This window comes from Eretmochelys imbricata, chromosome 14, assembly GCF_965152235.1.
Source record: "Eretmochelys imbricata isolate rEreImb1 chromosome 14, rEreImb1.hap1, whole genome shotgun sequence".
NCBI lineage: Eukaryota > Metazoa > Chordata > Testudines > Cheloniidae > Eretmochelys > Eretmochelys imbricata.
The window spans coordinates 708044-730398 of NC_135585.1; the positions used below are offsets into that span (position 1 = coordinate 708044).

At 50.2% G+C, this 22355-nt stretch overlaps 1 protein-coding gene across 2 annotated transcripts; it reads left to right on the forward strand.

Annotated features, from left to right (window-relative positions):
• The first annotated feature begins 1500 nt into the window (after positions 1 to 1500).
• Positions 1501 to 16438, forward strand: MAFG (MAF bZIP transcription factor G). Of its 2 annotated transcripts, none has more exons than XM_077833627.1 (3): positions 1501 to 1625; positions 10174 to 10235; positions 10325 to 16438. In XM_077833627.1, exons 2-3 carry the CDS (start codon positions 10200 to 10202, stop codon positions 10775 to 10777), a joined length of 489 nt encoding a protein of 162 aa, XP_077689753.1. In that variant the 5' UTR covers positions 1501 to 1625; positions 10174 to 10199; the 3' UTR covers positions 10778 to 16438. The 2 variants fall into 2 exon arrangements, with proteins under 2 accessions (XP_077689753.1, XP_077689754.1); XM_077833628.1 differs by lacking the exon at positions 1501 to 1625 and adding an exon at positions 9931 to 9985.
• Positions 16439 to 22355: the final 5917 nt, after the last annotated feature.

Here is a 22355-nt window from a genome sequence, read left to right on the forward strand (position 1 = left end):
GATTTAGTTGGGGATTGGTCCTGCTTTGAGCAGGGGGTTGGACTAGATGACCTCCTGAGGTCCTTTCCAACCCTGATATTCTATTATTCTAATACATATGCTAACAAACAAAGGCTTTGTTTAAGTTTATCATCATATGTTTTGTGCTGTTACATTAGTCAGGAGTCCTCAAGAGAGAAGGGGTGCAGGGGAGAGAAGGTGTTTAAACAGTGTTTTTGATTCTGTATCTCCCCCATTGGTCTGAATTATCCATGACATCCATCCTGCATCACATCAAGTCCAAATCATTAGAGGACTGCCTCTGTTTACACTGACCAGAGGATGTTTGGATTCTGATGTCAGCCCAATTCTGCAGCCTGATGGGAATCAGATGTTGTCCCCAGTGTACCTAGAATTGTTTTTCCAGCTAGTCTAAGATGCATTTTGTTAACTGGAGCAGCAAAACAAAGAAAACGAATGCCTTATTTTCCAGTTTTGTGGGTGAGAAATTATAAGTGAAGATGATAATGCTGGACACTGACGGCCTTTAACCAGCTGCCTCAGGAATCTGCTAAGAACTCTGCTGAAAATATGTTCCCCATCTTAGCAAGGGAGCTAAGACTTATCACACATCTGCCAACCTCTATTCGAATGAAGCTCCTTCTGATCTGACAGCTCAGGCATTGTCAGTTTCATCCAGAACAATTTACAGACTTGGACCCTAATCCTGTAAACCCTTAATCATTTGATCAATCCCATTGAAGACAAGGGGACTCTTTGCAGGACTCTGGACCACTTTGGTGGACTGCTAAGAGTTTCAGGAGTCTGTTCTCCTTAACATTTGTCTTTTAATAAGTCCTAGATAGGCTGAAATGGCTCCTCGCCCAACTCCCCTATTCCATGTGAACAGACCGGGTGGGGGGCAGGTGGGCAGGGAAGCATGTTGCTGTTTGGCTACACAAGGCGGGGGTGTCGGAGCGGACGGGGAGAGCGTGGGGGCCCTGGGCTGGGAGCAGCCACATTGAGGCCCCCCCCGTGCGTGCAGTACCGGCGGGAAAGGGTTTCTACCCGCACCGCCGCTCGCAGGCCAGGTACCGGTACCGGTACCGGTACCGCCCCAGCTCTCGACCCAGGGAGCCAAGTCACCCGCTCCGCAGAGCCAGCAACGCTGCCGGCGATGCGCGGCGGGCGGCCCTGGAAACCCGCACCCCGGGGACCCCCCGCACCCCGGGGACCCCCTTGCGGCGCCTCTCGCCGGGGGCCTTCGCGGGCGGGGCGGGGCGGGGCCCGGCCCGTGGGGGGGCGCCCGCTCCGGGCCCCGCCCGCGGCAAAGGCAGGAGCGCGGCCAGCCGGCGCCCGGCGCCCCACCCCCCACGTGCGCGCGCTCGCTCGCTCGCTCGCGCTCGCTTTCCCTTTAAGGTCCAGGCCCACCTGCGCGACGGCTTTTTTTGCCCCGACACGAATGACCGCGGCCACCTCCCTTTAAGGCTCGGGGCGGTTGCGCCGGGCCTCCGCTTCATGAATGGAGCCACGTGACCCAAACATCACGTGACGCGTCCGTGAGCAGCGGCGGCGGCGGCTCCCGGAATCTCGGTCCCTCCCAGCGCCACCCCGGCCCCGGCCCCCCCGGCGGCACCGTGCGGAGGGTGAGGGAGCGAGGGCGGGGCCCCCGCCTTTCCGGGGGGGGGGGGAGCGCAGGGGGCCCCCCGCGCCTTCGCCGGGGGCCCCCCGCGCCTTCGCCGGGGCACTGCGGGGGGGGGGAGAGAGCACGGCCCCCCCCTCCTTCCCCGGGGCACTTGGCGGGGGGGGGAGAGAGAGCGCAGGGGGGCCCCCCTGCGTTCCCCGGGGCACTTGGCGGGGGAGGGAGAGAGAGAGCAGGCCCCCCCCGCCTTCCCCGGGGCACTTGGCGGGGGGGGGAGAGAGCGCAGGGGGACCCCCCCCGCCTTCCCCGGGGCACTTGGCGGGGGGGGAGAAAGAGCGCAGGGGGACCCCCCCCGCCTTCCCCGGGGCACTTGGCGGGGGGGGGGAGAAAGAGCGAGCAGGGAGTCTGTGTCCCCCCCCCGCCTTCCCCGGGGCACTTGGCGGGGGGGGGGAGAAAGAGCGAGCAGGGAGTCTGTGTCCCCCCCCCCGCCTTCCCCGGGGCACTTGGCGGGGGGGGGGAGAAAGAGCGAGCAGGGAGTCTGTGTCCCCCCCCCCCGCCTTCCCCGGGGCACTTGGTGGGGGGGGGAGAAAGAGCGAGCAGGGAGTCTGTGTCCCCCCCCCCGCCTTCCCCGGGGCACTTGGCGGGGGGGGGGGAGAGAGAGAGAGAGCAGGGGTCCCCCCCGCCTTCCCTGGGGCACGGGGAGGGAGAGAGAGAGCACGGGAGCCCCCCCTGTCTTCCCCAGGGCACTTGGCGGGGAGAGCGAGCGAGCAGGGAGTCTGTCCCCCCTGCCTTCCCCGGGGCAATGTGGGAGGAGATGTGTTGCGTTCTCCCTGCTGTTTGCCCCTTGCAATGTGCAGACGTGTCTGAGGGTGTTAAAGGCGAGAGCTGTTGATTCATCAGGTGTCTGGGGCTGTGGTGGGAAGTGTCTTAGAGCTGCTGTGGGTCACCCTAGAGAGAGTGTTTCCGAGGAGCTGGTGCCTGCACCCCCACTCCCATTATACCCGCATCTTGTGAATGTTGAACAGAGACGCTGCTGACTCATCAGCATGAGCTCACTGGGTAGACAGTGCCAAGGGGTAATGGGGCACTGAGAGGGGAGTGAGGTGGGGGCTCATGGACAGGGGGCAATGTGCTGGTAAGTCTGTGTCTGCAGACTGACGTTTAGGGTGTCGGAGCTTGACATGCTGACTCATCTGCTGAGAAAGTGAGACGTAGCGCTGTCATGGAGGGCAGCAGGTCTCCCCCTTGTGAGCCTGGCTGCTGTGGGATGGAGCTGCAGGTGCAGGCAGTGGGATGAATGGTGGAGTTAAAATCCTGACTAGAATTTGTGAGCGCACAGCGCTGGGTGACATCCATATGCTGGGTCTGTGCGTTGACCACTCTGGCTGCTGAGGGACAGGATGTAGGGAGGAAACAGAAAAGGTTTGTTGTGGGAGGTGGATGTATGTGGTGGGGTGGGAACAAGGATTCCGAAAACACTTCCTGTTCAGAACTAGCTTCCTGGGGCTGGTCTCAGTGTGAGACCATCAGACTGTCTGCTCTGTATACTTTTCTGACGCATGTTTGGGCTCTGTGCGATCTGTTTGTTTGCATGCTTGCATTGTACTTGTAACACCCAGTGCACCTCTCCTGCCTCAGCTAGTGTTACAGTTGATTGATCTGCTAGGGTGATAGTCTTGCAGTACAGTCCCCAGCAGGTCCCCAGAGACACACGTGGTCTTTGTAACAATAAACACAACCCTTTCAAGGGCTCAGTTGAGGCTGGCATACCTTAAACATAAGCAGAAAGAGGAGAGCAGCGCTACAGATCTATTCAAAGTGCCCAAAGATCAGCTAAACCCAACTGTTGTGAGACACCAAAGAACCCTGAGTAATAGTGAACACCTGTGTGCAACATTACAACAGTTCACCATCTTCCCTCCCATAGCAAAATTTCTGCTCAACCCAAATGCATTGTCGCAAGGCAGGGTGAACCAAAACAAGTGGGGTCAGGCCTAACTCCACTGGTAGATATGATGAAGACCTTTGCCTTTGAGGGAAACCCAGCTCTGTCAAGGGTGCATATGAATTGAACAATAACAGCAGTATTTATGAATTAACTGCTACTGAATGAGTAATTTTAAGAATGTTTTGTGTTTCTCAAGGATGTCTCACCAAAGGATTTACAGCTCTTTGCAGATACTTGCCTACTTCTAGGTTTAAGTGCTGTGCCTATAGGAACACAGGAATTGCCAGACTGGCTCAGACCAGTGGTCCATCTAGTTCAATCTTTGACAGCATCCAGAATCAGCTGCTTTAGAGGAAGGTGCAAGAAACCCTGTCATGAACAATTATGGAATAACCAGCCCATGGGGGTAGTTTCTTCTGTCCCTGACTGCCAGTTAGTGTTTGGCTTAGGCCCTGAAGCAGGAGGGTTTATATGCCTTATACATTTCTAGCCTAGCTAGTGTAAGGTCTGCTGTACGCTAGGAAATTAGGTTGATATAACTACATCGCTCAGGGATGTGACACATCCACCCCTGGAGCAACCCAGTTAAACTCACCTAACCCCTGGTGTAGGCAGTGCTACGTTGCTGGGAGAATTCTCCCATCCGCCTAGCTGCTGCCTCTTGGGGAGGTGGATTAACTTCGCTGACTGGTGAATATCTCCTGCCCGTTTAGATAGCTTCTTCACTGAAGCTCGGCTGCAGAGGCGCAGCATTTTAAGCATAGACGAGCCCTTAACTGTAGTTGCTCAATCTTTAAAACCACATTGCCATAGAAACACAGTTGACACAACGTCAGCCATTGTGTTAAGTTTCCCTAGCCCACACACAACTTCTTCTAAAGATCCTATCAAATCAAAATGTACAGTAGTGGTAAGGCATTTATTCATAACATCAGTTAGTACAAAACGTTAATGAATTAAGCTCCCAGCTGGGAGGCAAGCGGGTCAATATTATCCCCACGCTGCAGAAATGGAAACTTAGGCAGGGAGAGACTGATTTCCCCAAAGCCACACAGTAAGTGCAGAGCCAAGAATAGGATTTGGGTGTCTTGCATCCCAGTCCTGTGTTCAAAACACTAGGTCACGCTCTTCAGTATCCCTGTGAATCCCCATGTTTGTTTGTTTTTTTTGAATGCAGTAACCCCTAAAATGTACCAGGCACTTGCCAAGCACAACAGAAGATCTGTTTCCTGACCTGAAGTGTTCCCATTCCGAGAGAGATCTACAGATGGGTGTAGGGGGAAGGAAGGATCCAGACAAGCAAGTTCTATGGTTTTTTTTTGGTTGGTTTGCTTTATTACACGTATGGCCTCTGCATCAAGTTGTTCTACATGCTGGGAATTATTGTAATGTCAGTCTTTGCAGCACATCTGCTCCCTCTTACCTGGGTGATCAGCAGAGGTACACGTTTCTATCTGGTCTCCCAGCTCCTCTGGATGGAATAGATGTATATGAAGAGCAGCAGGTACAAGTCCCTTTGGATAGAAGATGTACACTGCAGGAGAAGACTCTGCTAGAGCCAATTCACCTGCTGTGTTCCACAGTCTGTTGTTCAGTAACCTCACTGACGGTGATCCAAGGCTCTCTGAGCTGAGGGGTGGTGGTTGCTATTTTGTATGAGGTGACAGGTGAGGGCTTTCTTCGGCCATCTGTGTTGTCAGTCAGCCCAGAGGCAGGACTATTTCTTTCATCTTTGGTCTCCCCATGAAGGAAAAAGGTAGAGAAAAGCACAAGCCAAGAAGCTGTATCCCTCCTACCTTAGACCTGAGCGTTTGCTTGTCTCTGTACCCCAGAGACCTGACTTGGGTGTGCGCAGGGCTGCTCTGTTCTGTTTTGTCTAGACAATGTCACTTGGAATGAAAGCTTCAGAGTTGGGGCAGCTGTTGGACATTGTACCATTGGTGGAGAGGGAGTTTTTGGTCTGCGTTACTGTTAAAATATTTTCTTAGGGAAAAGGGGTTTAGAGGTGCAGAGGCTCATTGCGTCCTCTAGAAGGGACTGAAAATTCCACTCTGTGGGCTCTCCTGAGCCCAACCAGTAACCGGGTTTGAGGGAGAAGTGTGATGTGAGTTGCTGCTTATTGAAAGACATGCTGCTGGTTGATGCTTAATCTGCCCCTGCCCAGAGCTGACAAGCTTTGGAAGGGTTCAGAAAGTTTGAGCTACATGCAGTGGGGAGCAGCAGATGCCACTGGAACCTTTCCCTCCCAGGTTACAGGGCGGGCTGCAGGTCCTGCTCAACAGTAGAATTATTCTCCCTTCTTGCATGCACAGGCATTTCCTGTGTCTGGAAAGCAGGATTCTCAGGTGACAGCTTATTGCATGAAGGTTTGCTGCTCAGAGCTGGGAAGGCCTCTGCTTTACAGCATCTTAGGCCACTTCCCATCTCCTGTGTAAGTGATGCACCTTGCCCAGCAGGCTCTGCATTTAGAAAGGGGTTAATATGCTGAGGGAAGGAGTATCTGAGAATTAGCTATTCCCATTCTCTGTCTGAATTCAGCTAAATTGTGCACAGGTATTTTAGCTGCACTGTAAAGATGCTCTGGGCACTAGTTTGACTTGGGGCCCATCTGCTGCAGTGTGTATCTGTGGGTGATCTGAAGAGATGAGTTGCAGAGGAGGTACTGTCTCCACTTCAACACGTACAGTCAGCAAGAATATTCAAGCGGTGTCTTTGCTGCCGGTGTAAGCACCATTGTTTGGCCTGCCATCCCCCCTGCAAAACCCCTTACAGTGCAGTTCCTTCCTCTGGCTGCTACATCCCTTGAGGATGGGCCTCCCTTAGTGGAGCGGTCTCCAGGCTGGCTGTGCTGCTGGAAGGAGTGACGTCAGCATGTTTACACTAGTTTGATGGCACAGTTCTGTGAATCGGGAATGTTGAGAATGGGGCCTGTGTTGAATCATGCGTTTTGCTGTCAGCTCTGTTGTGCCTTTTTTCAGCTGAGGAGAGAATTGGCTGTGCTTGTGCTGAGTTCAGGCCTTTTGAATTCTGGTGAAATGTGTTGAGGCTGCATTTTTCCCCTTGGAGCCGTTGTACTTGGCACTTTTCAGTGTGATCTTTCTTCATGAAGCCATTGAAAAGCTGAGAAATCAGCAGTCTGGGGAGTTAGACCAAGTTTGTCTCTGCCTTGATGACCGTTCCGAGTGTCCTCTGTGTAGGCTTCTGAATAGCCCTGCCTTTGGCCTTCCTGTCAGGGCTGGAAAGTGACCAGCAAGCCTTTCCCTGGTCCTCCCCTCAGTGATGGAGACTCAGGCACTGATACCTTCTGAGTGATGCTTCTCCACCTTTGATCTCTTCTTGAGAGGGGGTGCTGAATCATCAGATACTTTCAATGGAATCTTACTACAGCTGCAGAGGTGCTGGGAGGTTAGGCTTGGATAGAGAACAAGGCCTGACAAATTGGATTCCTTCTGTTCAACCCTTTTAACCCTTAAGACACAAGGAAGAGCTTAAAGAAAAGGAGTACTAGTGGCACCTTAGAGACTAACCAATTTATTTGAGCATAAGCTTTTGTGAGCTACAGCTCACTTCATTGGATGCATGAAGTGAGCTATAGCTCACGAAAGCTCATGCTCAAATAAATTGGTTAGTCTCTAAGGTGCCACAAATCCTCCTTTTCTTTTTGCGAATACAGACTAACACAGCTGCTACTCTGAAAGGAAGAGTTTAGTTGTCATCAGGTTCTCCCACTCCTTTTCTCCTTTCCAATCTGTTGATCTTTCTCCTACCCCCATCCCATCCCAGCTGTCTGACCACCTGCAGTGGTTTGGAAGCACCCAGCCATTGTCTCTCCACCACTGGTTCCTTTCAGCTCCCACCTGTCCCTGACTCTTCTCAGATCTCTCCTTGTTCCCAGAGTGACTCTCAGATCTGGAAGCAGTTTGCATGGGCTGTATGATTTTAGGAGCTTGAGGAGTGGGGAGGATTATAGCACCTATTCCTGACAGCCCAGTGCATTCAAACACCCAGTTTGCAGGAATTCAGTGTTTTAGCAGTAAAGGGGCATATGTACATACTGCACAGTGCAGGGGGTGAAGGGTAGGGTGAGGCAGTGTTCTCTGAGCAGCTCCTGTGACATGCTTAATGGAGATCTGGATTTCTCATGCTGAGGGATTTTGCTGAGCAGCTTAGGCCCTTAAATTTTGAGTGAATCTGCCTCTGCCCCCTCCCCCATATCAATACTTTGCTTGGGTCTATATTCTGGATATGAAGTGTTTATATAGTCTAAAATATCAGTGCCAAGACTAAATTTGTAGGATCTACAAATGTGAAAGTCCTGGTCGGTTGTCGTCTCCCCTCCCCCCCCCCCCCCCCCCCTTCTGCAGCTTCTGCCAGTAGGAGCCCTTTTTCCATGAATGAGGAAGTAAACAGACTATTTCAACTCCATTGTAGTGGGGTGTGGGGGAGGATTCAGTGTTTCTCCTGAAAGTGAGAGGGAGTGAAATGACCCAATGAAGAGGGGAGAATACATTTTACAAAGCAGTTGCTGGTGTCCCGTGAAACTGTCCTGCTCATGGCCTGTGCGAGCCTGCTCTTTGTGCAGCAGCTTCCTGTGATATGCCACTTGGAAGTATAATGGAATAATACTTCCTGTGGAGGCTGGATGGCAGAAATGACCTTTCATAGCAGCATTATCTGAGCATAGTTAGCATCTCCTGCGAGGCTAAGGCTATGTCCTCTAGGCATAAATTACTTACCTCCCAGTAGCCTCTGGCACTTTAGAAGCATTTGAATCCTGCCTGTTTGTTGGGAATCTTGGAAAATGCTGAAGCCTTTCTTCTCTGGTGGATGGTGGTAGATGCATTGCATGATGCCTGAGCACGATAACTTGGCATTTACTGACTTTTGTGTCTGATTCTCAGCATTGTGTCAGTTTCTTGCATGTAATGAACAAGATACAAGCTGCAAATATGATTAGTTTTATTGTGGCAGCATTAACTGTGCTTGCGACTGGATAGCACACAAATATAGAAGCGTTCTCAGTCTGGATTTGGATGGGAGTGCTCATCCCAGTCTTGGCAGTGGCAGCTCTCTAGGGTGGCTCATGTTCCCTTCTTGTTTGGGGCACAGCTGTGGTTATGTCAAGTGGGATTTCAGGAGGCTTCCCAGTAGCAAACCCTAGACAGGGTGGTGGTTTATTACTGTCTTTCTAGAACTGCAGACCTAGAGGAGGAAGGACCTAGGAGCATGAGTCTCCATTACAGCTGTCAGTGTATGTGTGTCTGAATCCCAGATGGCTGCTGTGTGAAGGGAAGAGCTCAAATCTTCCCACTGGTGATAGCAAAGGGATCCACTCTCTTCTTTCTGTGGCCTCTTCATCTTTAATTTATCACCCTTGGTCTTTGAACTCACTTCCCTGAATCAGGAGGGGAAAGTGGTGGCAGGGATAGTCAATTCTTTTTTGTCAAGGTCCAAACTTCTTGGTCAAGGTCCAGACTCCATAGAAAATAATAATAATAATAAAAAAACCCCAACAAAACCCAACCCTGATGATGATGATAAAATTTTAGAGTCTATTCAAAAGCATCTAGCGGTTCGGATTTGGCCCACAGTCTGCCTATTGACTACCCCTGGCAGTGGGCCTTCGGCCTGGCATTTTAACAGGAGGAGGATGAGCTTGTCAGGTGGAAAGTGCCCAGCCCCTGCATAGGGGTTGAGGAAATGCTTAGGCACGAAGTGGGGCTTGTGTGGTGGTTGGCAGGGCAAATACTTTTCCAGTGCTGCAGGTTCCCTCTGCCCTCTCTCACTTTTGAGTGTACCACAGAGCGTTGCTAAGTAGACCTGCACCCCTGGACTGTGGGGTGAGAGGGACAGTGCAGGTCGGGGGTGGGAGCTAGGAGTGGTGACTATCTACTTCCTGGGGCAGCCCAGCAGGGGATTCTAGCAGAGCCAGTGGCTTTCCCCCTGCGCGGCTGCTTCTGGAATCACCATTCCTTGGACTTCACTGGTTTGGGTCCTCTGGACTCTCTGGCCCTCAGTGAGAATTTTGACCCCAGCCTGAAAGGGTCACAGGTAAGGGAGGCTGTTTTCAGGCCCCCTATGGAGGGAGGACACTTAAATGACTCCACCTGGTTGGTTGTGCTTGGGGGTTCTGAGGAAGGGGGTGTCTGAGAGAGGCTCAGAGGTTGCCAATGTGCTGAGTCAGCATGACAGGCTTGGAACAACCATGCTCTGGACCCAGCCTGCTGCCTGCCAGGCTATTTTTAAATATGTGGCTTCCTTGTACTCTGACTCCTCCCAGTGTTTCTAATCTCCCCCCACCCCCTTTCCCTCCCCAGCCACTGCCAGCACTTGGCTTAAGTCTTCACAGGCGCTCGGGTGAGGAAGGAGAGAGATGAGCAGCAGCAGCTTCTGCTGAGGGGCAGGATCAGTTGCTTGTGAGTTGGTCTGGTTCAGACTGGGAGACAGGTGCTTGCTAAGCATAGCATGTGGGAGAGACTGGCACTGGCAGCAGGCTTGGCCCCAACCTCCCCTGTTGGAGGCCCTGGGTGCTGTGCAGGGTTAGGTTGCCCCTGGGGAGTTGATCCCATGGGCCAACCTCTGATCTTCCCCTCCTTTGTTTCAGATCCTGACTGACAAGGCTCTCGTGTTATGACGACCCCCAACAAAGGAAACAAAGCCTTAAAGGTAAAGGGGGGGGGGCCTGGGAGCATGGGTGACCAGCAGCTGGCACTCTGTGGGGGATCGCAATAATGCATGTGTTCCTCTTCCCACAGGTGAAGCGGGAGCCGGGCGAGAATGGGACCAGCTTGACAGATGAGGAGCTGGTGACCATGTCTGTGCGTGAGCTGAACCAGCATCTACGGGGCCTGTCCAAGGAGGAGATCATCCAGCTGAAGCAGCGTCGGCGCACACTGAAGAACCGAGGCTACGCGGCTAGCTGTCGTGTCAAGCGTGTCACCCAGAAGGAGGAACTGGAGAAGCAGAAGGCAGAGCTGCAGCAAGAGGTGGAGAAGCTGGCCTCTGAGAATGCTAGCATGAAAATGGAACTCGATGCCCTCCGCTCCAAGTATGAGGCGCTCCAGAACTTCGCCAGAACCGTGGCCCGGAGCCCTGTGGCCCCAGCACGGGGCCCTATCACCTCCACCATGGGGCCCCTCGTCCCTGGCAAAGTTGCCACCACCAGTGTCATCACAATAGTGAAATCCAAAACGGACGCCCGGTCTTAGTAAAGCAATGCTGCCTGGGCTTCTCTGTGCAGGGCAGTTAGGCGCAAAGCTAACCTGGAATCCCCAAAGCACAAACCCCTTTCCTGTTGGGTCAGGACTCCCTCCTCTCTGCTCGGGACTGGCCTGCTGATCGCTCCAGTTTTGTGTTTTGTTTTGTTCAGATTGATATGTCCAGTGGTGACACCCCCCCATCCTGTGCAAACAGAGCCTCCCACCTTTGGGTCTACAGCCCTCTGGGGCATCCTTGGGATAGAGACTGTGAAAGACCTTGGTGTTCTAGCCAAAGAAATTCTGCACAGCATGAAGGAAGGTGTGTGCTTGAGGCCCACGACACTCCTCAGTGGGTAGGGGATGGGAGGGCAGAGGAGGCTCTGTGGCAGGGAGTTGGGATTTCTGGTTTCAGTCACTTCCGAAGGATTTATTCCATTATACTTCCAAGTGGCATATCTCGGTGTCTGTTTGCCAGGTGCCCAAATCTGCTGCTTCTGTCTCGCTTGGTATCAGTGATTGCCGTGGGGGGTAGTTTGTGTAACTGAGTTTAACTTCTAGACATGCCGCCTGTGTCCCAAAGGCAGGTTTCCTTGTGACTTTCACTGCACCAGCCACACACATGCGGTAATGGAAGAGAGGAAATTGCAGTTCCCTAGTGTGTCTGCTCTGGAGATGGAGGGTGGGGGACGATGGGGACATTGTGGGGGGCCAGCAATGGGGGGAGGAGGAGATACCATAGTGACTGAAGGCCAGTTTTGTGCCTAACATGTTGCACTGAACAAGACCAAAATCACTAGTTTTTCCCATCTATTGAGGGTATCAAGTGTGTCTAGTGTGATGGTTTACACAACCAGTTTGTGGTTAAATAGTCCTTTTATTTAAAGAGAGAAACATTCATTTTAAGAGTTATTAAATTATCTAAGTTTAAAATCAGACAGAAGAGAGCATATTTATAGTCAGCTTTTTTTACCTGAGCAGGCAGGAATATTTGACCATATAAATGGAGAAATATTCTCAGTCTCTGCTAGCTGAAAAGTAAATAAAGAAAAATAATTTTAAAGTTTCTCATGAACCTCCTGCAAACTCTCTGTGGCTCTGAGGTTAGTTTTTATAAAGAGTTATCAGACTTTATTTATAAAATTTAGAAAAAGACAAAAAAGAGGCAAGTCCTGTTTGATATCTTTTTTGCAGTTGTACCAAAAGTGACTTATTCTTGAACTCGCTGGCTTCCTTCGTGTTCCCACTGTGTTGCGCTGTCCGTGCTCTCTGAGCTCTTGTGTGGCGCTGTGATGTGATGGTGCCAATAGCTGCCTTTGCTGTCTGGATGTCCTGTCTTCATGCTGCCTTTGCTTTTCCAGGGATTGACATGGGGCACTGTCCTAGGCCTGCAGCAGGTCCTTGGCACATAGGTAAGGTTGCTCCCCAATCAGTTGGGCCAAGATCCATCCTGACCTTTCTAAACGGAAGTCAGAACAACTTGATGGGTGTGAACAGATGGTGCCATCTCTCCAGGAGCCTCTCCTCCTGCACTGTTCTTTTGTATAGCCGAACAGCCTGTTTCCCTAGCTGGCAGCCACCCTCCGCAGAGGTACAGCTGCTCCTGGGGGCTGTTGCTAACCAGGTTGTTCTTGGTAGCTCTGTTACCTGAACATGGCAGACTGTTGTAAGACTGTGTTCCCCCTACTCTTCAAGCAGGAAAAGTGAAGCAATGGAGACTGATCCAAGAGGTCATGTTTAGGAGGAGACTAATGGGAAATAGCTCTGGGCTTTGGTTTCCTTTTAGATCCTGCGGTAAGAACTTTTAAGTGCTCATTAGATGCTGGCCATGAGCCTCATTGTGCATTTGAGCAGGGCAGGAAGTTGCATCAGTCCTGGTGATGGACTCCCTTGCTGTTGAAAGAAAAGGAGGAATTGTCCTCCTTTTCCTTTTGCGGATACAGACTAACACAGCTGCTACTCTTGCTTGCTGTTGAGTGTCTGCATAGTACTGAAAGGGAAGCCAGGACATAGTTGCTTTCTTTCCTCTCCATCCAACCTCCCCAGCTTCCTGGTGCAGCTTCTTCTAGGTATGATGTGTATGCAAGGCTATGCGATGGAGCTAAGATGCTATCTGAGGTCTCGATCCCTTGCCACAAACTGTTCTCCTGGCAGCTACAGCTCATTGCTGTTACCCCGAGGTGGCAGGACAGTGGGAGGAGACCAGCCTGACAGGGACACTGAGCTCCATGTGGTGATCTCTGGGTTGCTGGATTCAGGCTGAGCGTAGGGGACAGAGTATGCTGGTGCTGGGCTAGGCAGCTTAGGAGCCTGTTCATATTGCTGACCTTCTCTGGCTGGGCACAGATTTCATGCCCACCCCACTCATGGGCAGAGATTTTTGCTTTTTACTTAAAGCAGGTAGGCCTGCCAAAAGCTAAGCATTCAGTAAGAAGAGGGAGGGCCAAGGACAGGTTGGAGTCTGAGCGCTCAGGGCAGAGCAATAGTCCACTATGGAGGATTTTCCATGAAGTCCCACCCTTACTCCAGAGCTTGAGGGGTTTTTCTGCTATGCTTTGATCTGGGATCCAGGAGGAAGCCGTTGGGGTCGAACTTCCCAGTGAGTTGCATTGGACAGAGGAGAGGATTGGGATGTCTCCCACCTTCCCTATGTTCCCCCTGCCAAGCCATGGGGCTTTCTCTAGTCTCCATTATGAAAAATAGGTGTCTTCAATCTCTGGTCTCAGTCCCCAGGAACCTGCTGAGACTGTAACTCTTGAGAAGGGCTAGTGACCTTGGAGTGTGCAGTGCAGCTCCTTGGGATTTAACTCCCCAGTTTTCTGGGTGGTGTTCAACTGCAGAACCCTGAAATGAGCCCAGAATACCAAGTCCTAACTCCCCCGAGAACCAGCTTGAAATTGGGTACCCCACATGAAGCTGAGTGCAGAAGGCAGTTCTGAGCCAGCCTGGCATGTCTGTCCTGCCTGGAATGCAGGGGACACTGTTGCCAGGGGTATATAGCGAGCTGGGTGCTGTGCTCTAGCTCCGAGAGGGTTTGGTTTGAGGAGGCCCCATCAGTTTCTGTGCAACAGAAGGAGCAGGTGGTCAGAGAGAACCCCGTTAGTGGCTGCCAATCCCTTTCCGTCCTACTTCAACCCTCATCTAACGGCCTGGAACTTCCCTCCCTGAATGACATCTCATCCATCATCCGTCTTCAGAGGAGTCCTGGTAAATGTGTTTACTGGGAGAGGATGCTGTAGGGCTGGGTGCCGTGAGGGCTGGAGGATGGAGAGAGCGGGCGGCAGACACTGACTCAGACAATCTTTTCCTCTTGACATTCTTTTATTGTGCTTGTTAGGCTGTTATCCCAAACAGCTCTCTGATTGGCTGGGCATATTCAGTGACATCACATCTCTACATAGAGGATTTAGGTGCAAAGGCAGCGAAGCTGTAGTTGTGTGATGTGGAGTAATGAACTCGGTGCTGGGAGCCAGGACTTCTGGGTTCCCCTCTTGGCTCAGCCACTGCTCCGTGTGTGACCTTATGCAAGTTGCTTCCCTTCTCTGTGCTTGGTGCTCTGGCCCGTGTCAGTGACCGGCGTGTTGGAGGGGCTCTGGGCAGCTCCCTGCGGGCTGTGCTGTGCCCCGCGTCAGTGACCGGCGTGTTGAAGGGGCTCTGGGCAGCTCCCTGCGGGCTGTGCTGTGCCCCATGTCAGTGGTTTTGGTTCTTTGGTTTTAGTGAAGTATCAAATCTGAATACCTTCTTGCCCCTGTGTTCAGGGAATCCCCTGTTTATACTGAAGGGGGCACTCCCCCACCCACCCCAGCACCAGTCAGCTTCTTGTGTTTATGGATTGTCCCAGTGTGAGTCAGGCCCCCCAACCCTTCACTTGATTTCTTTCTCTCTCTCTCTCTCTCTCATATATAAGTGTTTCAGAGTGTGACAGTTCTTGTTTTCAAGGTGCTTGTTCATTTGGTTTCCTGCTGTGAAGGGTGTTGTGTTTTCTTTCTCCGGTATCTTTTTGACGCAGCGGGTGGGGTTTTTGCTCCTGGCCTGGCTGCAAAGCAAACCCGTGAAGTGTATCCACCCTCGCACGGCTGGGTGTAGGCGTGGCTGTCCCACCCAGGGTGTGCACAGGGACTTGTGTATGTTGTGGTGAATTGTGTAAAGTGATCTCTTGGCTTAGGCAACATGATGGATATTTCTCTTTAGGGAGAGGAAGAGGCAGACTGCAGTGTGCAGGCAAGAGCTAGGACTGCTCTGTGAGGGTTCATGCAGGTGGGGAGGGGCATGCAGAGCACTCTTCCCTTGGGTTGGCTGGTGTGTGTGCGTGAGATCCTGGATGGTTACCACCATCCCTTTGTCTCTGGTATGAAATACATGGGGTGGAGGATTTGTGAAGAGCTGAGGGTGGCATATTTTTTCCAACCTTTTCTGAGCAGAGCCCCTCTTGCCCTCTCCCCCCACCACACCCCCAGTGGTCAGAGGGTAATGGCTAGCTGGGGGCTGTGTCCTGTCCCTTCACAAGCCCACAGGGAGGACATCGCTGGGAGGGAACTGATCCTTTTGCTTACAGACGCCTTCCTGAATGAAGCTCTGTGCTTCAAGCTGTGGTTTTTCTGGCAGGAACAAACACTAACGCTCTCACCTCAGAGGAAGGTTCCCTTCCTGCCAGGGTACGCTGCTGCCTCCCACCATAGTAAAGGGAAGGGTGGGGACCTGTGGGTACACTGTGACTCCCCTCCCCACTCAGATATGAGGAGGTCGTGCTGGGCCCCTTTCAGCTGCGGGGCTGGCAGGTGTTAAGGGGCAGCCTGGCTGGGGCAGTATTCTCTTCTTAGTCAGTGGCGTTGCTCCCTGTGGGAGTAAGGAGCAGTCAGGTTGGCTGCCTGGGGTGCATGAGTGAGCTTTGGATGCTTGTGTATGATACCTCTGGCTACAGCCTGTGTGAATGATTCTGCAGCCCCAGTTCCTTCCTGAGGCAGCCACGTGAACCACTCCCCAGTGGAGGGCAGTATTGTGCTGCCATGAATTCACAGAGTACAATGGTGGGGCAGCGGGAGTGGAGTCCCTGCCCAATTCCAAGGGGAGAAGGAACTATCAAACTGCTCAGCCCTGCCTGAAGTGTGACCTCACTGCAGTCTGCCGGAGTTTATTACACCCTTGGCCAAACTGGAATGTTGTTGGAGAAATAACATCCTGAGCACGAAGTGACAGGACAAGGGCGCCTTAGCCACTGCCCAGGCTATGGTGCCCTGCAGTGTCAATATTGGCTTGTGTCAAACATGAGGACCGGGCCTGCAAGGCTCAGTTCTGAATCATGTATTTGCTTCTTTTCAGTTTTAAAAGGACTCTAAAATGGTTAAAAAAAAAAAAAATATTTTATTAAACAGAATCTAATTTGTAAATATAAAAAATGACTAGAAATGGGGGCGAGATCTCTGACAGGGGTGTAATAAAATGTTCAGTGCAAGGCTTTTCTGTAACCAAGCCAAGCCCAGCTAATCATCAGTATTTATTACTAAATTATTGTCCTTTTTCAACCTGTAGATCAGTATCTGTTGATAACTGTCGGGGATTTGCTGTTGCGGCCCCGTTGGAGGTGTTGTTAATTTATTTCTGTATATAGTGTATGTTTGTTGATATGAGGCTTTCTTTATTTTGTATATGACCAATAAACTTCTTTTAAAGAGACCCGTTCCAGAGCACCTTCCCTGGGGATTTGGCGGGCCGCCTTGCGGTAAGGTTTGTTTCAGGCTCTTCTGCTGCTCCATTGTGGGGGGCTCTTCTGAACTGAGAAATTGTTCTGTTTTGCAGACACTGATTTTTGTCCCAGGCCTGGCTTATGCAGCGCTTTTTTACCAGTTTCACTGTTTGGTTAGGTGGTGACTTCTTTACAGGAGATTAAATTGTACAGTCCCTTCCTGGGGATGCCATTCTTGGTATAAGGTCCCTTATCTGAGCCTGGGAACTTAAATTCATAGTTCTGCTGAACACTAAAAAACATGGATTTAATGGAGACACTGGTTTGATGACTCGCTACATCAATTTGTAACACACCCTACTGCCTGATAACCCTTAGTTGTCCACTTAAAATTAAGAGGTCTCCTACAGCATGTGTGAAGTACTTGTGCTTAATTTCTCCCATGTTGTATTTAGCTTGGACACTCTGTTAACCTTCTCCAGACCTGAAGAAGAGCTCTGTGAACTTGACAGCTTGTCCTTTCCACCAACATCACGCACAATCATCAACCAGTAAGGGCTTGGCTACACTTGCGAGTTACAGCGCAATAAAGGAGCCCCGGGCGCACTAGCTCACTACCCATCCACACTGGCAAGGCATGTAGAGCGCTCTGACTCCGTGGCTACAGCGCTGCTGGTGATCCACCTCGGGGAATGGAATAATATTTGCTTCGCCCCCGCTGGAGCACCACAGCGCCAGTGTGAATGAGGTGTTGCATTACTGTGCTCTGATTGACCTCTGGAAACGTCCCATAATCCCCTTAAGTCAAGTGGCCACTCTTGTCATTGTTTTGAACTTGCTGTAGGAATGCCGAATGCCCTTTCAAAGCTCCTTTTCAGACAGCTGGTTGTTTATCTGCTCCGGGACACAGGAACCATTACTGAGGAATGCTGTTTGCTTTGAGTAGGGGGAGGCTCCTGCTGTCTGAACTTACAAGACAGCATGCTGACACACTCTCAGCCCCCCAAAAACCCACTCTCTCTCCCTCCACATACACACAACACACTCCCTGTCACACTCCACCGCACCCCCCCGCATTTGAAAAGCACGTTGCAGCCACTTGCATGCTGGGATAGCTATCACAATGCACTGCTCTTTGTGGTGTTGCAAGAGCTGCTAATGTGGCCACACCAGTGCACTTCCAGCTGCAGCGTTTTCCCTGCTGCAGGCTCTGAAGGCTGGTTTAACTCCCAGCACTCTACAACTGCAAGTGTAGCCATGCCCTAAGATGTTACCTTACAGACCTCATCTCTCCCTTATAGAGGTATTGTTTGTTTCTGCCCACTTATGGGAATAAGCTATGCTGGTATAACTGTGTCCACACAGAGGGTTGTACAGCTTTAACTGAGTTTCAAACCAATATAGTTAAAGCAATACAAAAGCTGCATGTAGACAAGACCCCAATTTGTTGAACAGATGACACAATAGATTCCAGGTGTGTCCCCTGTCATTCTGGGTCTCAGGAGAAAGGTGCAGTACTTTGGACTAGAGTGCAAGGGGCACTCACACCTTACTTCATGGACACTGTTAGGTGATGGAATAGCTTCTTTATGGAGGACATGCTGCCCCATACTAGAACTGAAGGTTGGGGTAGGAGGGAGAACCCAGCCATGTCTTTCCCCAGGTGGAGACATTCTTTAAAGGGTTTCACAAGCACTGAGTAGAGGGATCCATTGACCTGATGCTGAGAAATGGCCCCATGGAAAATCTCATAAACCAGTCTTGGCTGATATCCCCTCCCTCAGCAGGAGGAAGAGGAGAGAATATAGTTAGAGGTTGGCAGTGGGGCAGCAAAGGGAGAGAAAAACCTAGAGCACAGGCTCCAAGGTGCAAAGAATCGGCGCCCAGAGGTTCACAGTATCCCCTTGTACACTTCTCATTTTGAACACTGGAGTGTCCCAGGGATGTGATACCTGTGGGGGTTGGGATGGTGGTAGACACACATTAGTGTGGCGAGGGCAAGCTGGCCAAAGACACCAAGGAAAACTCTACCCAACTTAGAAAGAGCCCATGGAGTCATAAGCCTCTCCACAGAGAAGGCAGGCTTCGGCTCTAAGGCCTCTTCTAAGCTGCAACTACACCATGATGTGCCTGCAACTCATTGTGTTGCCTTTGGCAGGGTAAGAACATAAGGAGAGCGTAAGAATGGCCATACTGGATCAGACCAATGGTCCCTAGCCAAGTATCTTCACTTCTGACAGTGGTTTGTACCAGATGCTTCAGAGAGAATGAACAGAAGAGGGCATTTATTGAGTGATCCATCCACTATAGTACAGTGCCAGCTTCTGGCAGTCAGAGCGTGGGGTTGGATCCCTGCCCATCCTGGCTAATAGTCATTGATGGACCTATTCTCCGTGAACTTATCTAATTCTTTTTTGAACTCTGTTATACTTTTGGCCTTCACAACATCCCCTGGTAACGAGTTCCACAGGTTGATCTGCTGTCTATTAATGTCATTGGGTGACCCTGGTTCTTGTGTTAAATGAAGGGGTAAATAACACTTACTTTCTCCACACTATTCATGAACCGTGTGTGTGTGTGTGTGTGTGTATATATATACACAGAGAGAGAGAGAGACCGCTATCATATTCCAACTGTAGTCATCTCTTTTACAAGCTGAACAGTACCAGGTTTTTAATCTCTCCTCACATGGAAACCATTCCATACCTCTAACTTTTTTTTGCTATTCTCTCTACTTTTTCCAATTCTAATGTATCTTTTTTTGAGGTGGGGTGACCAGAACTGCATGCAGTATTCAGGTGTGGGTGTACCATGTATTTATAGAGTGGCATTATGATATTTTCTGTTTCATCTATCCTCTTCCTTATGGTTCCTAATATTCTGTTGGCTTTTCTTTGACTGCCACTACATACTGAGCAGATGTTTTCAGAGAACTATCTACTATGACTCCAAGATCTTTCTAATTTAGACTCCATTTTGAATGTATAATTGTGATTGTTTTCCAATTTGCATTACTTTGCATTTATCAACAATTAATTTAATCTGCCATTTTGTTGCCCAATCACCCAGTGTAGCGAGACCACTTTTGTAACTCTTCGGATGGCTTTGGACTTATCTATCCTGTGGAATTTTGTATCCTCTGCAAACTTTGCCACCTCACTGTTTACCCTTTTTCCATATTTATGATTACGATGAACAGAACTGGTGCCAGTGCAGATTTTGGGGGGACAACTACCTCTCTCCACTATGAAAACTGACTATTCCTACCCTTTGTTTCCTATCTTTTAACCAGTTACTGATCCCTGAGAGGACCTTCCCTCTTATCCCACGACTGCCTACTTTGCTTAAGAGCCTTTGGTGAGGGACCTTGTCAAGGGTTTCTGAAAGTCAAAATACACTATATCCATTGGATCACCCTTGTTCATAGGTTTGTTGACCCCCTGAAAGAATTGTGATAGATTATTGAGGCAGGATTTCCCTTTACAAAAACTATACTGTCTCTTCCCAATTGTATCATATTCCTCTGTGTCTGATCATTCTGCTCTTTACTATAGTTTCAGCCAATCTAACTGGTACTGACATTAGGTTTACCAGCCTGTAATTGCCAGGATCGCTTCTGAAGGCTTTTTAAAAAATTGGTATTACTTCAGCTATCCTCCAGTTATCTGGTTTAAGCGACAGGTTACATACCAAAGTAGTTCTGCAATTTTGTATTTGAGTTCCTTCAGAATTCTTGGGTGATACCATCTGGTCCTGGTGATTTATTACTGTTCAGTGTGTTCCAAACCTCTGTTGTTGGTGCCTCAACCTGGGACAAAAAGAAAAGAAGTACTTGTGGCACCTTAGAGACTAACCAACTTATTTGAGCATAAGCTTTCGTGAGCTACAGCTCACTTCATCAGATGCATACTGTGGAAAGTGTAGAAGATCTTTTTATACACACAAAGCATGAAAAAATACCTCCTCCCACCCCACTCTCCTGCTGGTAATAGCTTATCTAAAGTGATCACTCTCCTTACAATGTGTATGATGATCAAGGTGGGCCATTTCCAGCACAAATCCAGGGTTTAACAAGAACGTCTGGGGGGGGGGTAGGAAAAAAACAAGGGGAAATAGGTTACCTTGCATAATGACTTAGCCACTCCCAGTCTCTATTCAAGCCTAAGTTAATTGTATCCAATTTGCAAATGAATTCCAATTCAACAGTTTCTCGCTGGAGTCTGGATTTGAAGTTTTTTTTGTTGTAATATCACAACTTTCATGTCTGTAATTGCGTGACCAGAGAGATTGAAGTGTTCTCCGACTGGTTTATGAATGTTATAATTCTTGACATCTGATTTGTGTCCATTTATTCTTTTACGTAGAGACTGTCCAGTTTGACCAATGTACATGGCAGAGGGGCATTGCTGGCACATGATGGCATATATCACATTGGTGGATGTGCAGGTGAACGAGCCTCTGATAGTGTGGCTGATGTGATTAGGCCCTGTGATGGGGTCCCCTGAATAGATATGTGGGCACAGTTGGCAACGGGCTTTGTTGCAAGGATAGGTTCCTGGGTTAGTGGTTCTGTTGTGTGGTATGTGGTTGCTGGTGAGTATTTGCTTCAGGTTGGGGGGCTGTCTGTAGGCAAGGACTGGTCTGTCTCCCAAGATCTGTGAGAGTGTTGGGTCATCCTTCAGGATAGGTTGTAGATCCTTGATGATGCGTTGGAGGGGTTTTAGTTGGGGGCTGAAGGTGACGGCAAGTGGCGTTCTGTTATTTTCTTTGTTAGGCCTGTCCTGTAGTAGGTGACTTCTGGGAACTCTTCTGGCTCTATCAATCTGTTTCCTCACTTCTGCAGGTGGGTATTGTAGTTGTAAGAATGCTTGATAGAGATCTTGTAGGTGTTTGTCTCTGTCTGAGGGGTTGGAGCAAATGCGGTTGTATCGCAGAGCTTGGCTGCAGACAATGGATCGTGTGGTGTGGTCAGGGTGAAAGCTGGAGGCATGTAGGTAGGAATAGTGGTCAGTAGGTTTCCGGTATAGGGTGGTGTTTACGTAACCATCGTTTATTAGCACTGTAGTGTCCAGGAAGTGGATCTCTTGTGTGGATTAGACTAGGCTGAGGTTGATGGTGGGATGGAAATAGTTGAAATCATGGTGGAATTCCTCAAGGGCTTCTTTTCCATGGGTCCAGATGATGATGATGTCATCAATATAGCGCAAGTAGAGTAGGGGCGTTAGGGGACGAGACCTGAGGAAGCGTTGTTCTAAGTCAGCCATAAAAATGTTGGCATACTGTGGAGCCATGCGGGTACCCATAGCAGTGCCGCTGATCTGAAGGTATACATTGTCCCCAAATGTAAAATAGTTATGGGTAAGGACAAAGTCACAAAGTTCAGCCACCAGGTTAGCAGTGACATTATCGGGAATAGTGTTCTTGACGGCTTAACTATTTTACATTTGGGGACAATGTATACCTTCAGATCAGCGGCACTGACCTACAGCCAAGCTCTGCGATACAACCGCAGTTGCTCCAACCCCTCAGACAGAGACAAACACCTACAAGATCTCTGTCAAGCATTCTTACAACTACAATACCCACCTGCGGAAGTGAGGAAACAGATTGATAGAGCCAGAAGAGTTCCCAGAAGTCACCTACTACAGGACAGGCCTAACAAAGAAAATAACACAACGCCTCTAGCAGTCACCTTCAGCCCCCAACTAAAACCCCTCCAACGCATTATTAAGGATCTACAACCTATCCTGAAGGATGACCCAACACTCACAAATCTTGGGAGACAGGCCAGTCCTTGCCTACAGACAGCCCCCCAGCCTGAAGCAAATACTCACCAGCAACCACATACCACACAACAGAACCACTAACCCAGGAACCTATCCTTGCAAGAAAGCCCGTTGCCAACTG